This window comes from Chrysemys picta, chromosome 3 (assembly GCF_011386835.1).
Source record: "Chrysemys picta bellii isolate R12L10 chromosome 3, ASM1138683v2, whole genome shotgun sequence".
NCBI classification, from domain to species: domain Eukaryota; kingdom Metazoa; phylum Chordata; order Testudines; family Emydidae; genus Chrysemys; species Chrysemys picta.
In genome coordinates, this window is record NC_088793.1 from 97,887,878 (window position 1) to 97,913,372 (window position 25,495).

General features: G+C 44.6%; 1 protein-coding gene across 3 annotated transcripts in view; it reads right to left on the minus strand.

Moving 5' to 3' along the window:
• MTCL3 (MTCL family member 3) overlaps positions 1-13,009 on the minus strand; it is a 73,613-nt gene extending 60,604 nt beyond the window's left edge. For all 3 annotated transcript variants that reach the window (XR_010599631.1, XM_042848059.2, XM_042848056.2), the window contains exons 1-5: positions 12,875-13,009; positions 12,136-12,245; positions 9,398-10,327; positions 8,484-8,708; positions 4,614-4,772 (exon numbers count right to left, since the gene is read on the minus strand). Coding sequence is in view for 2 of the 3 variants with exons in the window: in XM_042848059.2 (XP_042703993.2) it covers positions 4,614-4,772; positions 8,484-8,708; positions 9,398-10,240 (1,227 nt within the window). In the remaining variant the exon portion in view is untranslated. The remainder of the gene's footprint in view (positions 1-4,613; positions 4,773-8,483; positions 8,709-9,397; positions 10,328-12,135; positions 12,246-12,874) is intronic.
• Between the last annotated feature and the right edge of the window lie 12,486 nt (positions 13,010-25,495).

The following is a 25,495-nucleotide window of genomic DNA, read 5'->3' on the forward strand; positions in this document are numbered from 1 at the left end:
GGACAAAGCCTGAATTTCCCTGTATTTGCTGCTGTTGACTGGTCCAGATCAAAGTGGGGCTAGGCACCAGAACTGAGAACAGGGAACATTTCTTCCCTGTGCTCTCAGTAACACTCGCCTGCTGGCACACAGGGAGCATGGGGGAGAAAGCCACCTGACTTGAATGCAGAGGGAATGAGAGCTGGAGTAGATAGGAGGGAAGGGAGTAGACTGGGAAAAGGAGCCTGGTGAGACTGGGACTTGGTGGCAAGGGCAGGGAAAAGAAACTGTGACTGGGAGTTGTAAGAAGGACAGGGATTAGGAGCCGGGATGGAGACTGGGACATGTTGGGCAAGGAGCCTGGGGCTAGGACTCAGGAGAGGGGAGGTGGGGAGACTGGTATTGACTAAGCAAGGAGACTGTGACCTGGGGGAAGGGGAAGCTGGGATTGGGTGCTAGTGAGATAAACAGGGAGCAGAGGAGACTGGGGGCCAGGTGGGGTGGAGAACACTGAGGTCGGACTAGGAACTGCAGGGAATGGGGGAGCCTGAGACTAGGGACCAGTAGGAGGAAATGGGGGTAAGGGAGGTGAATCTGACAAAGACCCCAGGTGCAGGGTAGAACTGCGACTAGCTGGGCAAAAGAACTGGTACAATGAGGCAAGGAGGGTGGAGAGTGGGACAAGAAGCCAGGGAGACAGACTGGATGAGGAGTCCAGGGAGGGAGACGGAACCAGCATGACAGGGGGAGCAGAACGAGAACAGAGAGGAACAGGGAGATAACTGGGGACTGGGAGACAGGAAGGAAGTAGATCAGATGACGAGTCAAGAGGGGACATCTGGAACTGGTTGGGCAAGGAGACTGTGAACAAGGAGTTGTGGAGGGAGACAGATACTGTCTGTCAAGGAGATTGGGTGTGTCCAGGGAGAGACTGGGGGAGGGGAAACTGGGACTTGGATGCGGAATGCCAAGGGGGAGATTAGGACTGCTGGGCATGGGGACTAGAACTGGATCAGCCTGTCCCTGTCTGAATCCGCCTCACCATTCCCCTGTCTCCGTTGGGGAAGGAGGGTGAGACACTGAAAGCACAGTAGAGACAATCTCTCCCTGCTCCCAGTTCTGGTGCCACAGTAGCCCCAGCAGCCAAGAGGAATGATTACAGGGAAAGTTCTGCTCAGCCCTAGAACCCTGGGCTGGACCACATTCAGTCACTCTATGCGGATGATGTATGCACAATCCAGTTGACACAAAGGATCTGTGAGGGATTGGAGCACACTCACTGTGAATGGAAACATCTGAGAATTTAGCTGCCAAACTCTAACAAATCTTTACCGAGCATGTGTGAGCTGAAATTTTTCAGTGGCTTATACCTCGGCCAAATTTGGATGGATTTTCAAGGGGATGACAAAGGCCACATTTCAAGTCCTTGTTCCAAAGCATGAAGGTGCCAGATCTTGTCAATTAAACAGTTGTAAAACATTTTTTTAACATGGCAAAATATATTTTTCCTTAATTTCATTCTTAGAAACAGATGAACCATTTTCATGAAATTTTTAATAACAACATTTAGCCTTATGAAGACCCTCAGTGTGGAAAATGTCAGCACTAACCATTAAAGTTGGACAAAACTATAAACAACTGAAAACAGGATCTTATAACCGGAAATGTTAAGCAAGCATACCTACAGACGCCATTACCAGAAACACATATAGTACAAATATATGAATGGAGTAATCCCATTTCACCCATAATTATTTCCATTAATAAGTTAATATTTACATGAATTAATGTATTCAAACATATGAAATACTAAACATTATGGGCTAATTTAATACTATTTCTATTACATTAGCATCTAAAGGCTTCAGCTGAGACCAGGACCCCATTGTACTAGGCACTGTACAAACACATAATAAGAAATAATCTCCATCCCAAAGACTTTGTAACCTAAATAGACCAAGGGTTGAAGGGGAAACAGAGAGGTGAAGTGACTTGCCTAATCTTACCCAGAAGGTCAGTGTCAAAGCCAGACAAAGAAGCCAGCTTTCCTGACTCCCAGTCCAGAGCCCTACCCACTGAACTACATGGCCTCTAGACTTTGTTTTCATGCAGTGCATAATAGAAGATGATCCACAGTTGCACCACTCCACCTCAGAAAGGCACAATGCCTCCCAGGGCTTCACCTTTGCACTGGAGAAGTGATTTCTGAAACCCATTTATGGGGTTTAGCATTCTCCCCCCAGCCACCAGCCTACTCCACACCTATTCTATTTCTCCCAACAGGAAGCATCTAGGGCACAACACCTATACATCCAAGTGCTTGGCTGCAACTGAATTCAGCACTAATGTGGCTGCACAAGATGGGGGAATCCTTACTTTCTACTACACCTCTGAGAAACTACATAAAGGCTACACAAAATGTAGCCCTAAGTAACTAATTACTCATTATTATTATGCCTTTGTCAGCTTTAAATAATAATATAATTGCTGACCGTGATAACTGCCCTACCTCTAATATATATTTAATATCAAGTTGCATATCTAATGATGAACTGAAGTGCTTAAAAAATCTAATAAATATGCTAGAGAACCCAAATGAATTACAGAACCTGTATATCTAGCATCATATGTTCCCTGCAATAAAAATATTACTATTAATGATAATTATTAATAATGGGGCACAGATATAAGCAATTAGTAGTAATTTGCTACAAAGAAAGGCTGAAGCCCCACTGTGCACATGAAAAACCTGCATTGTGCACTGCAGCTTAACTGGCCTGCTTCCATCTGGAGATATGTAGTGGTAAGGTTGCTAAGCAAAGAATCTGCACGGTGCATTAAATAGGGCATCATCAGGCTGCAGGTGGGAGCAGTCAGTGGAAAACACAGTTCTATCACATGCTATCCCAAAACAGCTCCCTAAATTCTGAGGTCAAACTGATTGCAAGCTGTTGCGGACATGAGCAACATTAATGTCCACTCATCAGGCAACACACCATGGTTCCTTCTATTTTCAACAGTTCGAAATGCAGAATAGACCCAGGAGTTAGGAGGAGATCATAGAAGCTAATGATGACAAAGGCCAATTATTAAGTTCATTCCCCTGCATGTACAAGATGTAGCTCCCTAATAGATGATGTATGAGATATTAAACTGATACCACATTTGATCTTAATTCAAAGACCAAGAAGAAGCAGGTTGTGAGGTAGAAGCTAACAATGGCATAACCTTCAGCACTGGACTGGGGCAAAAGAGTCAGAAGTAGGGCTGAACCCTGAACAGCAACCCAGGGAGTCTGAATGGACTGGAACTGGGGAAGGTTTGGAGCAAGGCTGAGTCTAGCAACAAGTACTAAAGGTAACTACACAGTCTCATACAGCAGATGGGTCTGGCAGCTGAGAGCAGTGGTGTTTTACAGTGAAGACTAGAACAAAACCAGAAGAGAAAGAGAGTCTCAAGCATGGAAGATGGAGCAGGCTCCGATTTTCATGTTCTTGGCAAACCAGTTACTAGCTGGAAAAGCAATGGAAAGAAGTTTGTGGGGGTGTGGCAATGGACACCACTTTATTCTCTTTTGACAAGTGTATCAACACCTGCAAAGAAAAGATAGGTATTGTGTACATGAAACCACTATTAAATTAAACAAAACAAATTCTAAAAATAATAGAACTTACCCTACAACGTTGAAAATCTCCTGCCTTTCTTAGCTACTTAAATACATTTCTTCAGTCTCTAACAAGATCAGACTAGCAACTGGACTTTCAGTTGGGAAGTCTCACTAAAATGGCAACCAATGGCATTCACTGAATAGATATACTGAAATGGTGAGTTATTTCTTAAATCTGTTTGGAATATTCATTTTTAGTCCAAACACTTTTTCTTGTTAATGCTTGCTTTGTTACCTTTCAATCTGCTGCGCTATGTATTGCTCTTGCAAACTTTTCTGTTTATTTTATTAAGAAAAATCGGGGTGCTCTTGCACCTAGGGGCTGGGGAAGAGGATAAAGAGCATTTTCTTCAGCCTAGCACATGTGAACAAGTCAGGTACAATACAGACCTAACATTTCATTGAGCACTAGGCTGAAAGGACAGCTAGTGCACCCATCAGCATTCCAAAACGCAAAGGCAACATAGCTAGGATGGGAACATGGCCAGGACCTAGCTCCTCTGCATGCCTGCTAGCATCCGACAGCAGTTGCTGGGGGAGCACATACTCCAGCTTACAAAAGTAGGTGTGCAGGACACCATTCAGCACATTTATACTAAAACTCCCTATAGCATTCCTCAGGCATCTGCCTTGCATAGGCAGAATCAGAGCCCCACAGCTTAGCTATGACAGCTCCACAATCCCACAGCTTCAGAAAAAAGCAAGACAACAGTTGTCTTTGTCTTTTGTATGTCTTTGAAATGATATTTACAGCCCATTTAATTCCTCCAATTTGTTTACAACTTCTCAATAATCAAGCTATTCAACCTGACCATTTGCCACCTTTAGTTCTGTACCCTCAGAACTCCCATATAACTGCAACAAGTATATGGAATATTAGTTATTTCAGCAATGGTAATTTCAGAACTTCAGGTTGAAATAAAAACAGTTCACGTATTTTGAAGCATCACCAGTAAATAACACTAACCTCCTTCACTTTTTCCAGTTCATTCTGTAGAGCCTGTTTAGTAATCTCAACTTCTATAAGCTGCTGTCTTAGCTTTTCATTTTCATCTTCTGTTGTAGCTCGTTTTTCTTCCACATTTTCTAACTCATGATGAAGTCTTACTGAGACATCTTTTGCAACCTAAATGAAATGGTGTTTGCAAAAATAAATAATTAAATACATGAAAAATATGTATTTTTGCAGTACTGTTTGAATTACCACTTATGACTTTTTTCGGTAGAAGGGGTGTAGAAAAGATGTGCGGAAGCCAGAGTCAACCAGTGGGATTCTGGCTACGTAAGAACACAGCCTAACTTTCACTGAAGTTCAGAAAGAAGATTCTTTCCATTGACTTCAGTGGGAGTTGGATTAGTCCCTAAACAGATACACCTCTACCCCGATATAACGCTGTCCTCGGGAGCCAAAAAATCTTACCGCGTTATAGGTGAAACCGTGTTTTATCAAACTTGCTTTGATCCGCCAGAGTGCACAGCTCCCCCCCCGCCGGAGCGCTGCTTTACCGCGTTATATCCGAATTCATGTTAGATCGGGTTGCGTTATATAGGGGTAGAGGTGTACTCCATCTCTGGACTCCCGGGTGTGCACAATGAAGCAGTAACTCCACCATCCTTGGAAACTGTACCTGAAAGGGACTGAATTCTGCTTTGATAGTTCTCCCAACTCCTTCACTCACCGATCCCTTTCCTACTGCACCCAGGCATATCCCTTTCAGACAGTTAATGCCCATGGAAGCACTGACTAACAGCAAGGTCTACCCTCTCCAGCCATATGAAGCACAAACGAGGGGACAGCTCCTCACTTCCTCCCCCGTTTAGGCATGCAAGGTTGGTCACAATCTGGTCTTTATTATTGCTAATTACTTTAATTTTAAAAATAAGATAAGCCTTAGATTTTTGACCAGACACCTGTGTCTAACACTAAAATTCAGTATAACATTTTTAAAGTGCATAGAAGCATTCATGGTTTTTGTTTTCAATTTTGAAATGCACAGACACAGGAGGAAGGTTTAAGGAAATGTACCAGGACCCAATCCCTTTTTTCACTTATGTAAATCACAATTATGCCATACAGAACATTACATTATAACTTTATGGCACTTTTAAAACAGTACTAACATATATCAAATATTTAGGTAAACAACAACAGCTATGATGACTTCGATACAATCATTTTGAAAGATGTGACATGTTAATTTCTTTAAAAATTGAAGACACAGTTGATCCTTCTTCGGTGCTTGCATTACCTAAGTCTGAGCTCAGAGTTCTATCTTTTTATGGCCAATACAATATTTGTTACATGTTTTTAATACTCTGTTATATTTCATGTATATAACATAGAACTCTAAAGAAAAAATATTGCATAGAAAGCAATGGAGAAGAATTTTATCTATCAAAAACAGTTGCAGCTAGTATCATAGAATATCAGAGTTGGAAGGGACCTCAAGAGGTCATCTAGTCCAACCCCCTGCTCAAAGCAAGACCAATCCCTAACTCCCTAAATGGCCCCCTTAAGGACTGAACTCACAACCCTGGGTTTAGCAAGCCAATGCTCAAACCACTGAGTTATCCCTCCCCTGTCACGCTCACATGACAGGAAACACAACTGTGTGTGAAGTACTGATACAATAGGTTGCAGCATTCACTCAATGACTTCCCCATCCCTACGCCCCACTCCTTACTTACACACCCACACACCCACCCACCCCTTGGAGGGGGAGGGGCCATCTTTGCTGAATTCCTAGCAGATCCTAGGCTAAGGGACTGCAGGATAGGGTGAAAATCACATCAAGTCAAAGGACTAGATCCTGGCCTCCTTTCCCCCACTTTTGTGCTTAATTGATCAGTTGGGTAGTCCTTCAACATAGGGGATTCCACAGGTAGCATCTGTTACCCGCCCTCTAAGCCCTGGCATGGCAGGAAAGTCAGATATATGGCCTAGATTCTGCAACCCTGAGGCTGAATAGCACTTCATAGCCTTTTTTGACAAGATTACCTATTTGGCTGACAAAGGTAACTATACTGACATAACGTATTTAGACTTCTGTAAGGTTTTTCACATAGTCATGCAAAATATTCTGATTAAAAATCATCATCCAATGGGGTCATTTCTAGTGGGATCCTACAGGGATCTGTTTTTGTCCCAGTGCTATTCTATGTCTTTATCACACATCCTGAAGAAAGCATAAAATCAATTGCTGGTAAAGTTTGTAGATGACACAAAAATTGATGAAGTGGCAAATAATAATAAGAGCAGGTCAGTTCTATGGAGCAATCTGGATCACATGGTAAGCTATGCTCACTTGACCAACATGCATTTTAATATAGCTAAATGGAAGATCGAATATCTAGAATATAAGTCACCTTTGTAGGATGAGGAACTTTATTTTAGAAAGAAGTAACTCAGAACAGGACTTAGGGGGCATAGTGGATAATCAGCTGAACATAAGCTTGCCGTGCAATGCAATGGCTAAGACAGCAAATGTGGTCCTTTAATGTATATGCAGGGGAATATTGAGTTACAGTAGAAGTAAGATGTTTTTATCATTGTATATGGCATTACCAACATCACTATTGGAATACCGTGTGCAGTTCCAGTGTCCACACTTTTAAAAGGATGTTGACACATTGAAAAGGATTCAGAAAAGAGCTACAAGAATTATTTGAGTTCTGTAAAACCTGCCTTACAGTGACTAAAGCATGTACCTAGTTTATTAAAGAGAATGTTAATGGCAGGGGAGGAATAGCTCAGTGGTTTGAGCATTGGCCTCCTAAATCCAGGGTTGTGAGTTCAATCCTTGAGGGGGCCACTTAGGGATCTGGGGCAAAATAAGTATTTGGTCCTGCTAGTGAAGGCAGGGGGCTGGACTCAATGACCTTTCAAGGTCCCTTCCAGTTCTAGGAGATGGGATATCTCCATAAATAAAGGTGATTTGATCACAGTTGATAAGTACAGTGACAAGATTTCTAACAGTAGAGGTATATATAATTCAGCAGTTAAAGGCATAACAAGATGTGGTGAATAGAAACTTAAAGGTAGACAAATTCAGACTAGAAATAAGGCACAAATTTGGCCCAATGAATATTTAACAATGAGGGCAATTAACCATTGGAACAACTTACCTATGAATCCAGTGGATCCTCCATCACTTGAAGAGATTGGTTTTCTTTCTAAAATATTTGCTGTAGCTCAGCCAGAAGTTATGGACTTGAGGCAGAAAGTGAAACTATATGGCTTGTATTATGCAAGAGGTCAGATAAGATGATCATAATGGTCCCTTCTGGCATTAAGATCTATGGCTGAAATCCTGGCTCCCACTAAAGTCAATGGGAGTTTTTCCATTGACTTCAGTGGAGGCATGATTTCACCCTATGAACAACTTACTCATAAAAATAATCTCAGTGAAGCCTAAGTAAATACTCTAATGGTTCCACTGGAGTCAATGGGACTATTCAATTGGGTTACAAAAACTGGCCCATAGGGTGTAAGCTGTTTTGTTTGTAATGACCTAAAAAGGTCCGAATGTAATCACTCAGGGAAATTACTCAAATTCCTGATGACTTCAACAAGAATTGGATTCAGTAAAGTCTGAATAAAAGACATGTCTGAAGCCCAAAACATGGCCCTTAAAATTCTGCCCCCCAAACCAAAGGGTAAGTCTGGCCTCCTATACCCTGTGCTCCCTGCATAGTCTAGAAGATGTGTGTTTCAAACTGGTACGGAGCAGAATGTCTGAGTCAGAGACTAGGATATGGGAGCACCATTTTGCCTCAGCACTCAGTTCTCTCCTTCTTCATCTACCCACCCACACACTGAGACTAAGTGCTTCTGTACCTTGAGGTCCTGCTCCATGCTGCGCAGGAGCTCTCCATCGATCTCCCCAGTCTGTGCATAGCGGAGCCTCTTGCGCTCAGCCTTGCGGAGCCGGTACTGTAGGATTCGGCAATTCTTGTTGGCTCTCTCCAGTTCATGACGCATTTCCTGCAGCTGACAAGCATCCTCCTCGAAGAAACTGTCCCTCATCTCATCCATCTCAGTCCTCAACTCATCTATCTCATTCTGACACCCAGTCAGGCACAGGAGAACACAAACAGATGAACCAAGAAAATAAATATCAGAGATACACAGATAAAACATAGGGAAATGTGGCTACAATGGAGCTGGGAAACAGGTCTTCTCCCTCCATGCCCATTAAAAAATAAGACAAATGGGAGAAATGGAGGGCAGTAAAAGAGATACTATGAAATAAAACACATTATTGCCCTTGTATTATATTGATAGGATTATAAATCCTCCCTCTCATGAGCTAGCAGAAAAAATAGGAAACAAGCAGAAATCTAGCCCATGATGCTTTGTATCTGCTGTGCAGCATTCTGCCCACCCACAGCTGTGAAGCAGCAGAAGGGGTTGGCTAACCAGCTCTCTCCCCTTCTACTCCCTCCCCCCATCACTCCCCAGGAAGGGTGTGGGTGACAGGCCTTACCCCTTCCCAGCTCAGCTCACAAATCTCCCCAGAGGAATCTTCTCAGCCCCACCCTCCACCTCTGCCGGGGGTGGATGCCATGTGCTAGGCCCCTGTCTAGCTCCCCATTTGCCGGTGTGTGTGTGAGGGGGTGGGGAAGCCAGGCATTGCCCATTTCCACCCCCACCTGCCCCGAGGCGGGGTTCACACCCTTGTAGCCATCCTCCTCCTCCTCCCTAGGGGAATAAAGGGGGAATCTCGCTCCCATCGCCCATCCCCCGCTCACCTTGAGGGTCTCGTTCTCCTCCCGCAGTCTCTCCATCTCCTCCTGCAGCTCCTCTTGCTGGGGCGGACTCGGGCTCCCGCCGCCCCCAGCGCCCTGCTGCAGCCCCTCGGGCCCGGCCGCCGCCATGGGCGAGGGGGTGGAGGCCAGGGGCGCCTCGGCCGGGGCGGCGGCGGTGCTGTGGTTGCCGCCCTTGGTTTGCATCTGGGCCGCGGCCGCCAGCCCCCGCCGCAGGTGGAACTGGATGAGCTCAGTCTGCAGGCATCCCTCCTGCCAGCACCCGCCGCCGCCCGCCGCCCGGCCCTTGCCTGCGCCACAGGAAGATGGAGGGGCCGGGGCCGCCTCCCCACCTCCCCTCTGCGGAGCCCGCCCCGCTTTGCCCCTCCAGTTCCTGGGCGGCGGCTGCAGCGCGGCTGCCCCCTCCCGCTCGCCCGCTCCTCCTCCCCCTCCTCCCGCGGGCGGCGGCTCCTCGCCGGCTGGCTCCGTGGCGGGGGGAGGCGGCTCCGGCGCCCGGGAGGCTGCGGCTGCGGCTGCCCCCGCCGCGTGCGGCTGCGCTTCAGCACCAGCCGCGGGCTGGACAGCTCCCGGCAGCGCCGCGCCCCGCAGCAGCGCGGGCGGCGGCTTGTCCCCCCGGCCCCGGCCGCCTCTCTGCCCCGGCGGCGGCCGCGCCCAGCTGCCTTTGGAGGCGGCCGCGGCGGCTCGCGGGGGGGTGGCGGCGGGGCGGCTGTCCCTGGGGCCTGCCGGAGAGGACGCTCGCTGCTGCTGCTGCTTTCTGCTGCTGCTCCCCTCCGGATGCTGGCGAGGCTCGGAAGCAGCTGCAGCGCCCCCGGCAGGCGGCTGGTTCATCGCTGCTTGCTAGCGCCGGGGAGCCTCACTGGCGGCCGGCAACCGGGGCATCCTCCTCCGCCTCCTCCCTGGGAGCTGGGGAAAGAGCTGCATAGAGAAGAGAACGGGGGGCAGAGAGAGGCGCACACGCTCAGTGCTCGCACCGGACTGAGCGCGGCACACCCGCAGCTGGAAACCCAGGCCCGGAGCCCCGCGGGGCAGCACGCGCCCAGCCCCCGCGCTAGGGAGGGAGCTCAGCCCGCGGGGTGTATGTAAATACTGCCCGCTCCCTCCAAGCTATTCGTTAGGGGCCGCGTTGCTGCTGGAGAGGGAAGGCGCCTGGAGGCCAGAAGCTGAGCGCTTTGTTCCAAGCCAACTCCACACAGCTATAAACTCGGGCGCTCGATTTCAATCCCTAGCAAGTTTAAAAATGGTGTTCTTTGCAGTCATCGCAGTCTGGGGTGGCCAGCCAAAGTCTGGTCTCCTTTACACCCTTGTAAATTCGGAGTAACTCTGTTGAAATCATTTGAGTAACTCTGGTGTAGCTGAGATCAGACCCTGGCTCCTTTATGTCTCTAGGGGAGATTTTTTTCTGCTGATGTCAGAACTCGTGGTTCCCCCTTCAATGAAGAATGGCAAGTGGTACTTGTCTCGTACACATCTTCCTTGCTTTGTCCACCGTTGTTCCGTGTGTATAGTTAGAGATGCTAATGTAGCTCTATGCTGCTAGAAAGCACTCACCAAGCTGTCAAAAAGGACATTGGCAGGAGGGGAGGAGAAGGGAGTATTTTATGCTTTTGGGGGTTGCACACGTGAAAATAAAACCAGATGTTCCTTTAGCTCTAACGGGGATCTCCCAGTAGTACGAAGGATTAGACCATTTAAACGGAGGAGTCGTTACTAGCCCCGCCCTTAAACAATGGTGTAGGTTATTGTTATTCATATTACTAAATTAACCTCTGAACCCAGATTTGTAATTAATTTGTTGTCCGGAGGCACTATATCACTAGTTCTTAAGATTCATATGTGAAAGTTTACTTTTCCCTCTGATTATTACATTTATTCATTATGAGAAGTCTATCTGGCCAATTTTACCCATCTTTATATTTAAAAGGCTAGGAAGCAGAGAACACATTTAGACTACTCCAGACTGTTGCTGTGGTTACCAAATTACGCTCAGTTGGCAACTTTTTTCCATATTAGAAAAGTGATAGTTTCCATGGTCACAATCGATTATAAAAAGGGTATTTATTGGGTGCAACCTTACAAAGATATTTCTTAGTATAATCTGAAAATGATCACTGTGATCAACAAAATGTATTTAATAGCCTTTATTCAACTTTTATTTATAGTGATAATTTATGCAAAAGTAAAAACCTTAGGGATCCCAGTAAATTTCTAATTATCTAAAATTAGCTGAAGCATTAAACAGTAAAGAGAGAAACCTGAATTTGGCAAGGTCATTCTATATTCAGTACCAATGAGATAACTCTGGAACACACTCTAGGCTATGACACTGCTTATTGCCAGGGATGCACTAATTACTGTTACATGCATTGACATCTACAATAATGATTTTAGTTGAAGTATTGAAAATTAATGTTCAAAAGTACATAACTGGGCAGAAAGTTCCAATATATTAATTGCCAGAAGTGGGGCTATAATCTATTACTTTATAAAAACAATTCATGAAATGTGTTTCTTTACATTTCAGTTGCCTATTGCAGATAGAATTTTAAGCTACTCTTTTTCAGAATTCTCTTATTGAAAAAGCCTCTTTTTTCTTGCAGTCAAAAACTGCATATATAGACGCTGAAAACGGGTGGAATCAACTTGATTTCAGTATCTTATTAATTACTATGACTTTTAGGTGTTGCTAAAAATTAAACCAACAAATCTGTAACCCTACACGCTACCTGGATTTCTTCTTGAAGTTTCACTGCAGCAAAGTCATCAGGCTCAGCAAAGATCTGCCAGGAATATAACTTGAATCCTTCGTGTCCCAAATTCCAGCACCGGCAGGCTTCTATACAAATTAAAGAATCTTTTTAATGCAACCGAAACCCATTTCCAAATAAGAATTCCCCATCTGCACAAACTCTGCAATAGAACCAGCACGCTAGAGGCAAAATCACGTGGCGTCAAAAGAGGTGACAGGACGCGGTTGCGTTTCTGCAGGTTTTCCTGCTGGAAACAGCTGCCAAGGCGGAAAAAAAAAAGGAAGAAAGAAAAAAGAAAACAATCAACCCCCAACAGCAAACCAGAGAGAGGTTCACAGTTTTCACCGGCCAGCGTGGAACTAAATCCCCCGAGACAGAAGCAGCCAAGAATTCAGAAGGGGCTTCCATTTAATTTGTTCACTCTCCCAGCACAGATCACGTCCTTCTTATTCTAGTAGGTTTAAATGTGCTGCACACATTGCAAGTGTTTATCAAAGCTTGCGGGTGCTTCTGGCTTTTGTCCCGATTTTAGGATGCAGAAGGAAGAGGGCGTTTTCGCAGGGTTACCCTAAATGATTTACAATGTGTTGAGTTTTAATCGTATTGAACATTATTTAAAAAAAAAACAACGAAAAAACCCCAACAAACAAACAAACAAACAAACAAAAACCCAACACCAACAATGGCTCTACTGTAAGGAAGTCTCATTACTCACCGCCACTTTGTCTGCTGCCGGGCTGGTAAAATGCATACACACACGAGGTACCAAGCTGTGCCAGAGTATCTCAGAGAAATGCAGCAATATTCGTGAGCTGACCTCACTGGGCCTCGGAGAGGGGGTGGGGGAGGGAGGAAGCAGCAAAGGGAAGAGAAAAGAAAAGAGATTAAACGACAAGAACCACGCCCAGGCCTTGAGGCACAGTTGCAGTTCTCCTTAGCTGTACATGGCAGTATCGGATTACAGGGCAAACAGGAGGATTAGGTTGCAGTAGATGTGGACAATTTTCGTTCAAAATTCATTCCAGGGAAACAATAGATTCTGATCAATTATTTATTCTTCTTTTTAAGGAAGACTAGCGTGAGGAGACAGTGATGCCAGACGCCTTCAGATGCAGCAGCAGGATGACAACAACTGGATTTTCCTTTGTTCATTTCCTTGATTTGCATTTCAAGTATAGCAAAATCATAATTACATTTCATTAGCAAACTCCTAATGCAATTGGTAAAGGTAGAGAGACACTGCCAAACTGTTCTCCTCTGCTAGAGATAATTCCATATGTAATTATTTAATGTACGCTTTGAATAAAAAAGCAAGTATTTCATTGACAAAGTCCTAACATATTTGGTAAAAATAGAAACAGTGCCATTCTAATTTACTAAAGATGATTCAAATATTTATTTATTCTTGTGTATATTATGTAGATTTGTCTACATATCCAAGCATTATGTGGCCCATATCACTTTGTATCTGAGTATCTCCCAAGTATATATAAATAAAAACAACAATAAAAATACCTCTTTTTCTTCCTTCTGAGTTTGATTACAATGGGGACATAGGAGCAACAAGAGGGAAATCAGTGGGGGAATCCGCTCAGCACTTTAGATGTCTATACAACAAATGCAGGGAGTATGGGGAATAAACAAGAAGAACTGGAAACATTAGTACATAAGCTAATTTATGATTTAATTAGCATCAGCGAACATAAGAACTGCCATACTGGGTCAGACCAAAGGTCCATCACGCCCAGTATCCTGTCCTCTGACAGTGGCCAATGGCAGGTACCCCACAGGGAATGAACAGACCGGTTATCATCAAGTGATCCATGCCCTGTCACTCAATCCCAGCTTCTGGCAAACAGAGGCTAGGGGATACCATTCCTGCCCATCCTGGCTAATAGCCATTGATGGACCTATCTTCCATGAATCTATCTAGCTCCCTTTTGAACACTGTTATAGTATTGGCCTTCACAACACCCTCTGGCAAGGAGTTCCAGAGGTTGACAGTGTGTTGCATGAAAAAATACTTTCTTGTGTTTGTTTTAAACCTGCTACCTATTAATTTCATTTGGTACCCCCTTGTTCTTGTATTATGAGAAGTAGTAAATAACACTTCCTTATTTACTTTCTCTATACCACTCATGATTTTATAGACCTCTATCATATCCCCCCTTTGTCGCCTCTTTTCCAAGCTGAAAAGTCCCAGTCTTATTAATCTCTCCTCATACAGAAGCCGTTCTATACCCCTAATCATTTTTGTTGCCCTTTTCTGAACCTTTTCCAATTCCAATATATTTTTTTTGAGATGGGGTGGCCACATCTGCACGCAGTATTCAAGGTGTGGGAGTACCATGCATTTATATAGAGGCAATATGATATTTTCTATCTGATTATCTATCCCTTTCTTCAGGGTCGGCTCCAGGCACCAGCCTGGCAAGCAGGTGCTTGGGGCGGCCACTCTGGAGAGGGGCGGCACATCCAGATATTCAGTGGCAATTCGGCGGACGGTCCCTCACTCCCGCTGGGAGCAAAGGACCTCCCGCCGAATTGCCGCCACAGATCGCGATCGCGGCTTTTTTTTTTTTTGGCTGCTTGGGACGGCCAAAACCCTGGAGCCGGCCCTGCCTTTCTTGATGATTCCCAACATTCTGTTTGCTTTTTTGACTGCTGCTGCACATTGAGTGATGATTTCAGAGAACTATCCACAATGACTCCAAGATCTCTTTCTTGAGGGGTAACAGCTAATTTAGACCTCATTATTGCATATGTATGGTTAGGATTATGTTTTCCAATGTGCATTATTTTGCATTTATCAACATTAAATTTCATCTGCCATTTTGTTGCCCAGTCACCCAGTTTTATGAGATCCTTTTGTAGCTCTTCGCAGTCTGCCTGGGACTTAATTATCTTGAGTAATTTTGTATCATCTGCAAATTTTGCTACCTCACTTTTTACCCCTTTTTCCAGATCATTTATGAATATGTTAAATAGGACTGGGCCCAGTACAGATCCCTGGGGGACACCACTATTTACCTCTCTCCATTCTGAAAACTGACCATTTATTCCTACCCTTTGATTCCTATCTTTTAACCAGTTACCAATCCATAAGAGAACCTTCCCTCCCTTATCCCATGACTGCTTATTTTGCTTAAGAGCCTTTGGTGAGAGACCTTGTCAAAGGCTTTCTGAAAATCTAAATACACTATATCCACTGGATCTCCTTTGTCCGCATGCTTGTTGACCCCCCCCAAAGAATTCTAGTAGATTGGTGAGGCATGATTTTCCTTTACAAAAACCATGTTGACTATTTCCCAACATATTATGTTCATCTATATATCTGACAATTTTGTTCTTTACGATAGTTTCAACCAATGTGCCCAGTACTGAAGTGAGGCTTACTGGCCGGTAGTTGCCAGGGTCATCTCTGGAGCCCTTTTTAAAAATTGGCGTCACATTAGCTATCCTCCAGTCATTTGGTACAGAAGCTGATTTAAATGATAGGTTACAGCTGACAGTTAGTAGTCCTGCAATTTCACATTTGATTTCCTTCAGAACTCTTGGTGAATACCATCAGGTCCTGGAGGCTTATTACTGTTTAGTTTATCAATTTGTTCCAAAACCTCTTCTAATGACACCTCAATTTGGAACAGTTCCTCAGATCTGTCACCCAAAAAGAATGGCTCATGTTTGGGACTCTCCCCCTCATATAACCACCACTCCCAAGAGAAGGAGGTGGGTGGTGGTGATCGGGGACTCCCTCCTCAGGGGGACTGAGTCCTCTATCTGCCGTCCCAACCGGGAAAACCAAGAAGTGTGCTGCTTGCCAGAAGCTAGGATTCATGATGTGATGGAGAGACTGCTAAGACTCATCTAGGCCTCGGATTGCTACTCCTTCCTGCTTCTCCACATGGGCACCAATGATACTGCCAAGAATGACCTTGAGCAGATCACTGCAGACTACATGGCTCTGAGAAGAAGGATAAAGGAGTTTGAGACACAAGTGGTGTTCTCGTCCATCCTCCCTGTTGAAGGAAAAGGCTCAGCTAGAGATGGCTATGCAAGTGGTGTCGGAGAGAAGGCTTTGGATTCTTTGCCCATGGGATGGTGTTCCAAGAAGAAGAAGTGCTAGGCAGAGACGGGCTCCACCTAACGAAGAGGGAACAGCATCTTCACAAGCAGGCTGGCTAACCTAGTGAGGAGGGCTTTAAACTAGGTTCACCAAGGGAAGGAGACCAAAGCCCTGAGGTAAGTGTGGAAGTCAGATACTAGGAGGAAGCATGAGCAGGCGAGCGCAAGAGGGGAGGACTCCTGCCTCATACTGAGAAAGCAGGAAATCAGCGAGTTATCTTAAGTGCCAGTACACAAATGCAAGAAGCCTGAGAAACAAGTAGGGAGAACTGGAAGTCCTGGCACAGTCAAGAAATTATGATGTGATTGGAATGTGAGGATGTGACTTTCTGCTTCTTGGCTCATGGTTGCTGCTCTCCAAATATGGCTTTAGAAAAAGCCTCAGACCTTACAAGAGAACTGGTAAGTAAGGTCTCATGAGAAGAAAATCTAAGGGGAAAAGGAGTTTATGGAGTATTATGGGAACAAGTAAATAACTTTTCCTTATTCACTTTCTCCACACCACTCATGATTTTATACACCTCTACCATATCTCCCCTTTGTCCCCTCTTTTAAACCTGCTGCCCATTACTTTCATTTGGTGGCCCCTAGTTCTTATATTATGGGAACAAGTAAATAAAAGGAGTTCAGGAGAGTTGGCAATATCCCCCCTTGAGGGCCAGCTAGAGCTAATTGAAAAGTGTTCAACAGAACAATTCTGCACCAGATAAATGCACTTTTGTTGAAAACAGAATAGGTCATGGGAACAGGTATATTTCAACAACGTTTTCAATTAATCATTTCAACTTTGTTGTTGTAGCCATGTTGGTCCCAGGATATTAGAGAGACAAGGTGGCTGAGATCATATCTTTTATTGGACCAACTTTTGTTGGACAAAATTCTATTCTGTGTAAGCTTGAAAGCTTGTATTTCTCTCACCAACAGAAGTTGATCCAACAGTTCAAAAGCTTATCTCTCTCACCAACAGAAGTTGGTCCAATAAAAGATATTACTTCACCCACATTGTCTCTCTCATTTCAACTTTCTCATTTCAGTTAAAAAATGTAGAAACATTTCATTTTGATAAGGTAATAACATTTCATTTTTACCTTATAATTTTGATTAATTTAGTTTTGAACTGATTGCAAATTAAAATATTTTATATATATATTATCTACTTTATAGTTAATACTTTTATATAAAAGTTGTTTCAATTATGGTGAATTGATTTGGTTTGATAAGGTAAAATAAAAAAAACAACATTATTGAAAAAAATATTTCAATAGTTCTAAATTGAATTTTTTTGGAATTTTTATTCCACAGTAAATTTTGAAATTTCCACTTTTTGTTCATATTTGGATTTTTTTCCCCAAAATTTCGGCGTTTACCATAGAATGGAAGTTCTGATTTCTGGATAGCACTATGGTTAACAGTCTTGGCCCTCATGTAGAAGAACTAAGCTGCCCTATCATCCTTTCTGTTAGAGTCTGCATTCTTGGCTTTGAGGAGGATGATCCCATACTTATCTCTAAAACGCATCCTAATAGCTCTTACTAGTCTTGTGTAAATAGTCTCACTGAGACATTGGAAAGTTCCCCATCTCCCTCATACACCATCCTCAGAGTGGAAATCAGATTTAGCTTCTACCCTACTAATGGAGAAAAAAAATCACCCCGTCTAGGAGAGACAACTTAACTTGCTCTCCCACTCCAAGGAGGTGCCAGAAATGTTAATAAAAGCTCTTTTTGATTAACTTTTATTGTAGATGTGACCCTATGCTCCATATTCTTCAGAGATATGCTTATGGTATGAATATGGCATAGCTAAGATGTTTTGTGCAAGATGGGTCATGTGAGGTATCATTGGAAAGGTTATGATGTACTGACAATGATTATCCCTGTTTGTATGCATGTATCATTTCTGAATTTGAAGTTAGACATACTGACTATGTAATCATTACAACTGTGTTTTAACCTGGGGAATGCCCACCAGACAGTATGCACACAGCCAGGATGGGCCATTAGGTCTTTAAAGCTACGAATCATAGACTATCAGGGTTGGACGGGACCTCAGGAAGTCATCTAGTCCAACCCCCTGCTCAAAGCAGGACTAACCCCTAGAAAGATTTTTTACCCAGATCCCTAAATGGCCCCCTCAAGGATTGAACTCCCAACCCTGGGTTTAGCAGGCCAATGCTCAAACCACAAGCTATCCCTTCAGCTCCCTCTTTCCTGAGAAGTTTCCTGGGATGCTGCTTTGACACTGCAGGGTCATGTGATCATGTTACCTGGTACAGGATACCATCTTGAAATGCTAGTACTTTTCCACATGTTACCTGGTACAGGATACCATCTTGAAATGCTAGTACTTTTTCACGGGAACGGAGTGGGGGTCAAACTAGGAAACAAAGCATATGCAAATCCTATTTAAGGCTAAGGAGTGAGTTAATCTGGGTTCTTGTCCACTGCCTCCCTATCCAAGAAGGAAGACTGCTGAAAACACCAAAAGAAATGAAGGAACTAAGCTGGGGGAGGGATGGGCTGAGCCCAGGCGAGACAGGTCAGCCTGTAAAAGGAGTCCCTGGAGATTTAAGCTGCAAGCAGTGCAGTTTACCTTCAAGAAACTCTGTAACCTACTTGAAACAGCATTTAGCATGAGAAATTATTATTTGTAGCCAGTATTCCTTAGTGTATTAAGATTAGTTTGTGTGTTTTTTTATTTGCTCAGTAATCTGCTTTGATCTGTTTGCTATCTCTTATAATCACTTAAAATTTACCTTTTGTAGTTAATAAACTCTTTTTTTAAATTCCAAAATGCAGTTTGTGCAGTTCATGACTGGAGGAGGGCAGAAAGCTGTGCATATCTTCCTCCATATTGGGGGAGGGGGCAAATTTCATGAGCTTACATGGTATAGATCTCTATACAGCACAAGACAATATAATTTTGGGTTTACACTCCAGAGGTTGTGTGCACCAGAGTGCTGGGCAATTCCCTGAGCTGAGTCTTCCCACCCACAGCTGATTGCAGACTCTGTGTAATTCTACAGCGGGGTGCATCCCTTCCTGTGTGTGTGTGTGCAGCAGGACAGGGTGAGGGAGCCCAGACTGGTGGAACGGGCAGGCTCAGTGGGACCCCAGCACATCAGGTGGCACCCCGGAAGAGGGGTCCAACCCATCACAGTAGGTTCTCATCAAACAAGCTAGTGAAGCCTCACTTAGAACTGGTCTTCACTTAAAAATTAGATTGACCTAGCTACATCACTGAAAGCTGTGAACAATTTCATGCCCTTAACAGTGTAGTTAGACTGATGTAACGTGCAGTGTAGATGCAGCTAGGTGAAAAGAAGAAGTCTTCCGTCAACCTAATTACCACCTCTTGGAGAGGTGGATTAACTATATCAATGGAAAAAACCCTTCAGTTCATGTCAGAAGCATCTATACTACAGCGCTGCAGCTCTGCTGCTGTAGTGGAGCCATAGCCTTAGTCTTCACCTCCCTTCTCAATTAGCCTTTGCCTTCTTTTTCCCTTCCTTTCCTTCCTGTGTCTCACTATCTTCTTCATTTCTCTCTTATTCTTCCTCCTCAGATTTGTTTTCATGTAGATCAATACGTTGTTGATTCAACATTGTTAACCTGCAACCATGCTGTTGCTTTTTTTTAAATTACTTTTCAATTTTGCCTTGAATCCCCCTGCTCCTCCCCACACTGTTGTTTGCTTATATGGAGCTATGTTTCTTTGTCCAATTTGCTTTTTCTGTAAGTTTGAATTTTATTTACGCAGGGGATGTGTTACCCGGGGTTCTTTCAACCCAAAGCTCTTGATAACTTTTACTTACGCGAGATGGTGTCAGGAAATAAATCAGGGGAGACATGGCCGTCCGACCGATGGATGGCTGGCACAAAGAGGACAACACAAGAGTGCTTTCACTTAAAGCCAAACTTTACTTAGTCCCAAGCTCTGATACACATCCGCAACAGGTTAGTAAAACACCCCTAACCCTCGATAATTACCAAAGCTGAGTGTGGCTCTTGAGTGGCACAGCGGCAGCCCGTCTGCCGGTGGGGAACACAAGATGCATCCAGAGGGAGAGTCCAGTTCTGAAGAGTCCCGTCCTCCCCAACTCTTCCCCCTTATTTTATACATTAGTAACACAATGACATGTCCCTTAAAGAAAACTTGTTAAGCTAGCCATTTCAATGGTCAAGCAAGAGATTCCTTCTGATTATTGATTAACCAGGTGTGGGTTTTTCCAGAGTTTGCAGCCTTGAGGCCCCAATAGACATTCCTGGGGCACATCATGCTCTTTTAAAATGCATGTATCAGCAACTTCAACACAATTCTTATCAGGAAGGATGCGGGGTCAAGCTGCCCTTTCTGTGGCACCCAAAAACCCCTCCCCTCAAGCTGAGCTCGCTACATGGCCACTTTACAGCCTGCTGACTTGGCTGCTTTTAGCAATAAGACATAGTGGTTTCAGGCACTTTACTGGTTTGCCAAAATCTCCCCATACAGATGGAGATCTTAAAGGAACGAAAGAGAAGAAAAGTGTCACATTTCTCCACCAGGGTGCCTCAGTTCATACTACAGTCACTTTCTCTTAGGCAAAAGTTTGAGTCATCTCACACTATGCCCTAAACATCAGCCAAATCAAGCCATCAGGAAAAGCAACTTCTAGAGTTGAGGACCTTCAATCAAGAATACTCTGGGCCTGATGTAGGACCCTGGTCCATTTCCTCTGTACAGTTCTGGAGGCCCAAATGGGACTGAAAGTTGATTTTTAAACGGCAGCTAGGGATTCCCCTTGTTCAGGCATGCTGAGGTCAGGAGGAGAAGTTGCTGGAGCGTACTGTGTTGCACTGGCAATTCCGGCAATTTCTGTAGGGTTGCTCCAGCTGGTACAAGTAAGAGAAGCCCTGAGGCCTCCAGAATCAAAAGCCTATCCTCCTCCTCTCCCTGCAGTCAACTGCACAAAGCACAGTTCAAGTATACCGGAAAAATCTTGTTCTCTTTCTCTAATCTCTGCAAATTCAACTCTAAGGACTTTAACTCACCAGTTGAAGCAGTTTCCAACATATTTCTAAACCCTCCTATAAGGCTGACAGTAATTTGGAAAAAAAAGTGAAGAAAACATGAATTCCTTAATTATTCTCCTTTTTCATTTAAACTAAGAAAACAAAAATCTTTTTCTGTTTGTTTGTTTTATGCACATAAGAGAACTACACAGCAGTAAATCATAGTAAGTAAAACAGAAGAGCCCTTTGTGGGTAATAAGAGTTTGGAAAAACGTGTGATGAGTTGGGTGAAACCTTGTTATGGGATTGAGGTTGATAGGTGTGAGCTCATCCTTCAGTTAACTGTCAAAATAAGCCCTACTTAAGGGAAAAGGAATGTGTGAACCTGCTCAGGAGCTTTTGCTGAATATTGTGGTAGGTGTGTGTTGTAGGGAGGTAGATCACGAAGAGAGACAGCCTAAAGGAGCAGCTGAAAGCATGGTGGCTGTTCCTGGAAGAAACCTGGGGAGAGGTTTTTGGGTCAGAGGTGCAGGCTGAAAAGAGTGCTGTTGGTGCTGGGAGCAAGAGAAGCTGTTTCCTGCCATTTGATTCATTCTGCATTCAGAGACACAGGGTTTTGTACATTCTCTGTAACTAAACAAAATGCATCAAAGTAATACCAGACTATCAGCAATTTCTACTCCCAGCTGGAACACCCACAGGGCCCCAAACTTTAACTAGCCACTCAGGTCAAACGGAGCAACAATAGGAATACCTCAGTTTCTCCAATTAAGTAACATATCATTTTAGGCCCATAGGAGTTGTGGAGCAGAAACATGCATTGGAAGCACTAAACTGCTTATTAGTTCATAGTCACAGTTTGGCACCCCTATTTGACCAAATTATTATCTACAGTATTAGAGAGTTGTTGTGATGCCTCTCCCAGGGGGCTGTTAACTGGCCAGAGAACAGCACATCTCAGCTATGCTTTCCCATCACCCACACACTGACATTCCCTTGCACCCTGCTAGATGAGTCCAGGAGCAGAACTGGATTAACCTGTCACTGGACCATAGGCAAACATACACTGAGCCCCATCAATGGGCACAGAAAAAATGGCCACTGGCTATGGCCTCTCCTCCCAACCAGCTCGACCCTCCTCTTCCCCCTCAGGCATCCCCCTACCACATAGACGATGCATATGGGGTCAAGTTCCCCCCAGATTTTTGCTCAACCTGTCAGCACAGGGAGAGGGGCTCTGTGCTTCTCTTGCTGCGCCTGCCCCATGGCAAGCTCAGCCCCTGTCCCCAGCTGCTGGGCCCAGGTGGGGAGCAGAGGGGGTGGAACCAGACACTTCTCATGACGGCCGCTCTGGGTCACTGCTCTGTGCAGCACGGTGGCTGCCTGTGAGAACCCAACTGGGAAGGTGGCAGCTGGACTCTTTCCCAGGTAGCTGCTAAGCAGCCACCGTCAGCCAGCGTGAGAAGCGGCTCCATCCCACCACCTCCACTCCCCTCCTGATCCCGGCTGCCACGGAGAGTGGCCGAACGTGCGGGGGAGGGAGGCATAGCAGGAGAAGGACAGAGACACCCCCCACGTACACCCCCGCAGGTAACTCTTGTGGGGTGGGGAGAGCGCAGAGACATGTGGGGCGCTTATGTGTCATCTCCTTTAGATTGTGCCCCCTCCACTGTTGGGAGGCATGAGTCTATACCCCCCAGCAGCCAAACCCCGCTGGTCTATGAGCCCTATGTACCCCTCACTCCCAGAAGTCTCAGCCCTCATGGAAGCCCCCTTACCATTCCCTCCCAGGAGCCCCTGCCTCCCCCCTCCCTGGCCCCCTGACTCCTTAACTTTCCTGCTAGGGAACCTTAGGTCCATTGATCCCATTTCCAGCCTCCAGTGCTGAGAGGAGCAGGAGCCTCAGCCACCACATCAGCATGTTGAGGGCCTAGCACATGACAGCAGGCCCAAGTGCCATGCCAGCAGCACTCCCAGAAGAATGTGTGACCCCGTGGGTGGATTGCTGCACGTCCACCAGCACTGTTACAAAACTGGCCGCCAATAACCTAGTCGAAAAACTGACCAGGTGGCAACCCTAGCAGCTGGGCCAAACCTGAGTGATGCTGCGACCCCCAGCATGCTGGATCACAATACCACTCACTCAAATTTGCCCTCCCCCCCATCATGACAGAGGAATGGCCAGGCCAAATTTGAGTGTAAGGCATTGCAACCCGGCACAGGAGTTGCAGAGCCACTGAGATTTTTTTTCTGGTGGTTGCCCCCTGCCCCATTTCCATGGCCTATGACTTTGCCCCTGCTATTCCCCTCCCCCCCCCCACACACACACATTTGGGCCCTTAGGCATGTGCCTCATTTGCCTATGTCTTCATCCAGCCCTGTTCAGGGGGTGGTGACGGCTTGAGGTCCACTATGCCAGGCTTATATCATTGGGGATTCTTCCAAGTTGGGGGAATCACCAGCTGGCTAGTTAGAGCTGCTTCCTGGTGTGGCGTAAAGGGACTGCATGGTCCAGGATCTAGCCCAGTGGCTCCAGCCCAGAGATAATGAATGTCTTGCTATTTCTTGCTGCTTGAAATTAAGGTATTACAGCACATTACACGTAATCCCCTTAGTCAAGTAAAGCTTAATCCTTTTATTCTAGTATCTATTGTGTGTTTCCAGCCTCACAAGAAATAATGTGATCTTTAAATTAAAAGTATCCTTAAAAACAGAAAAATCTTTGTCTCTGGCATTAGAGAATAAAATTAGATGATTGAAGATTATTTAATCTTTTACTTTGTTGACCAGAATTTATTTCTAATAATTAACAAAGTTTGTAAAATACAGTATGCTGTTAGCACTACTCTGGCTATTAGACATTTCATTCATTCTGAGGACTGCAGAAAGTTTGCTATCCCTTTCTTCTACGGTGATCAAATGTACCCATCATTTTAAAAATGTTACTTGTACTGAGCAGGCCTTAAAACAAGCTAAGCCATCCACACATTCATCTCTGTCCCTCACAGACTTGCTATTCCCTCTTTTGTTATCGAAAACGATTTATATTATAAATGATTCATGAATGGGAAATTAAAAATGTTATTTACACTGAGGAAATGGATCCCACATTGTTTAAAGCTTTCTGTACCATTATAGTCATTGTGGCTCTTCTGATTCTTTGTTCCACATTTGGGTCTCAGAAATTGGAGTTATGCCACAGCAGCACCTTTACAAACCTACCAAAATCCTATCATACATACATTTCTGCAAGAACCACTGGTCTTGATGTTATATTTGTGCCTATGGCACATTGATTACATGAGAAAGCTAATGGTAAAGTAAGGATGTAAGTAATTCTGTGGATGATGAGACCAAAATGTGAGGTTTCTGTGGATAAACCAGCCCTAAGAGAAGAGTGCATATTAGATCCTCACATTTATATAGTATGTTGACTGAAAGCTAATGGAAACAGTGTCCCTGGTAGTTAAATGGAAATAAAAATGTTATCTGTATGTTGAAATAGCTGACTCCAGGAAGAGATAAATCCAATGTACAAAAATAAAGGTGATGTCCAATCATGAAACCCCTTATTTGAGTAGCAGTTCTGTCTTACCCAAGTAGTCCCATTCATTTCAGCAGTAGTCAATGGGTCTACTCTTGTGGGTGCTGGTTTGCCCCTGAAGACTAAGGGCCAGATTGTGCCTGCCCCTAGCAAAGTTGCATGCAAAAAAAGAAGGTTGCAAAGAGCCTTTCAATTGGCAAGACTCGGGACAGCTGTGGTCCCTGCACTCATGGTAGAATCATAGGGTTAGAAGGAACTGCCAGGGTCATCTAGCCATCAACCCCCTGCCAAGATGCAGGATTTGTTGTGTCTAAACTATCCAAGACAGATGGCTATCCAGCGTCCTTTTGAAAGCATCCAGTTAAGAAGCTTCCACAGTCAGTTCCATTGTCCTACTGTTCTTACAGTCAGGAAGTTTTTCCTGAGATTTAATCTAAATCTGCTGTGCTGTAGTTTGAACCCACTGCCTCTTGTCCTGTTCTTTGTGGCAAAAGAGAACAACTTTTCTCCATCTTTTTTTATGGCAGCCTTTCAAGTATCCGAAGACGCTATCATGTCCCCCCTTAATCTCCTCTTTTCCAAACTCAACATACCCAGTTCCTTCAGCCTTTGCTCATATGGCTGGCATTCCATCCCTTTGATCATCTTTGTCACTCACCTCTGGATCCTTTCCATA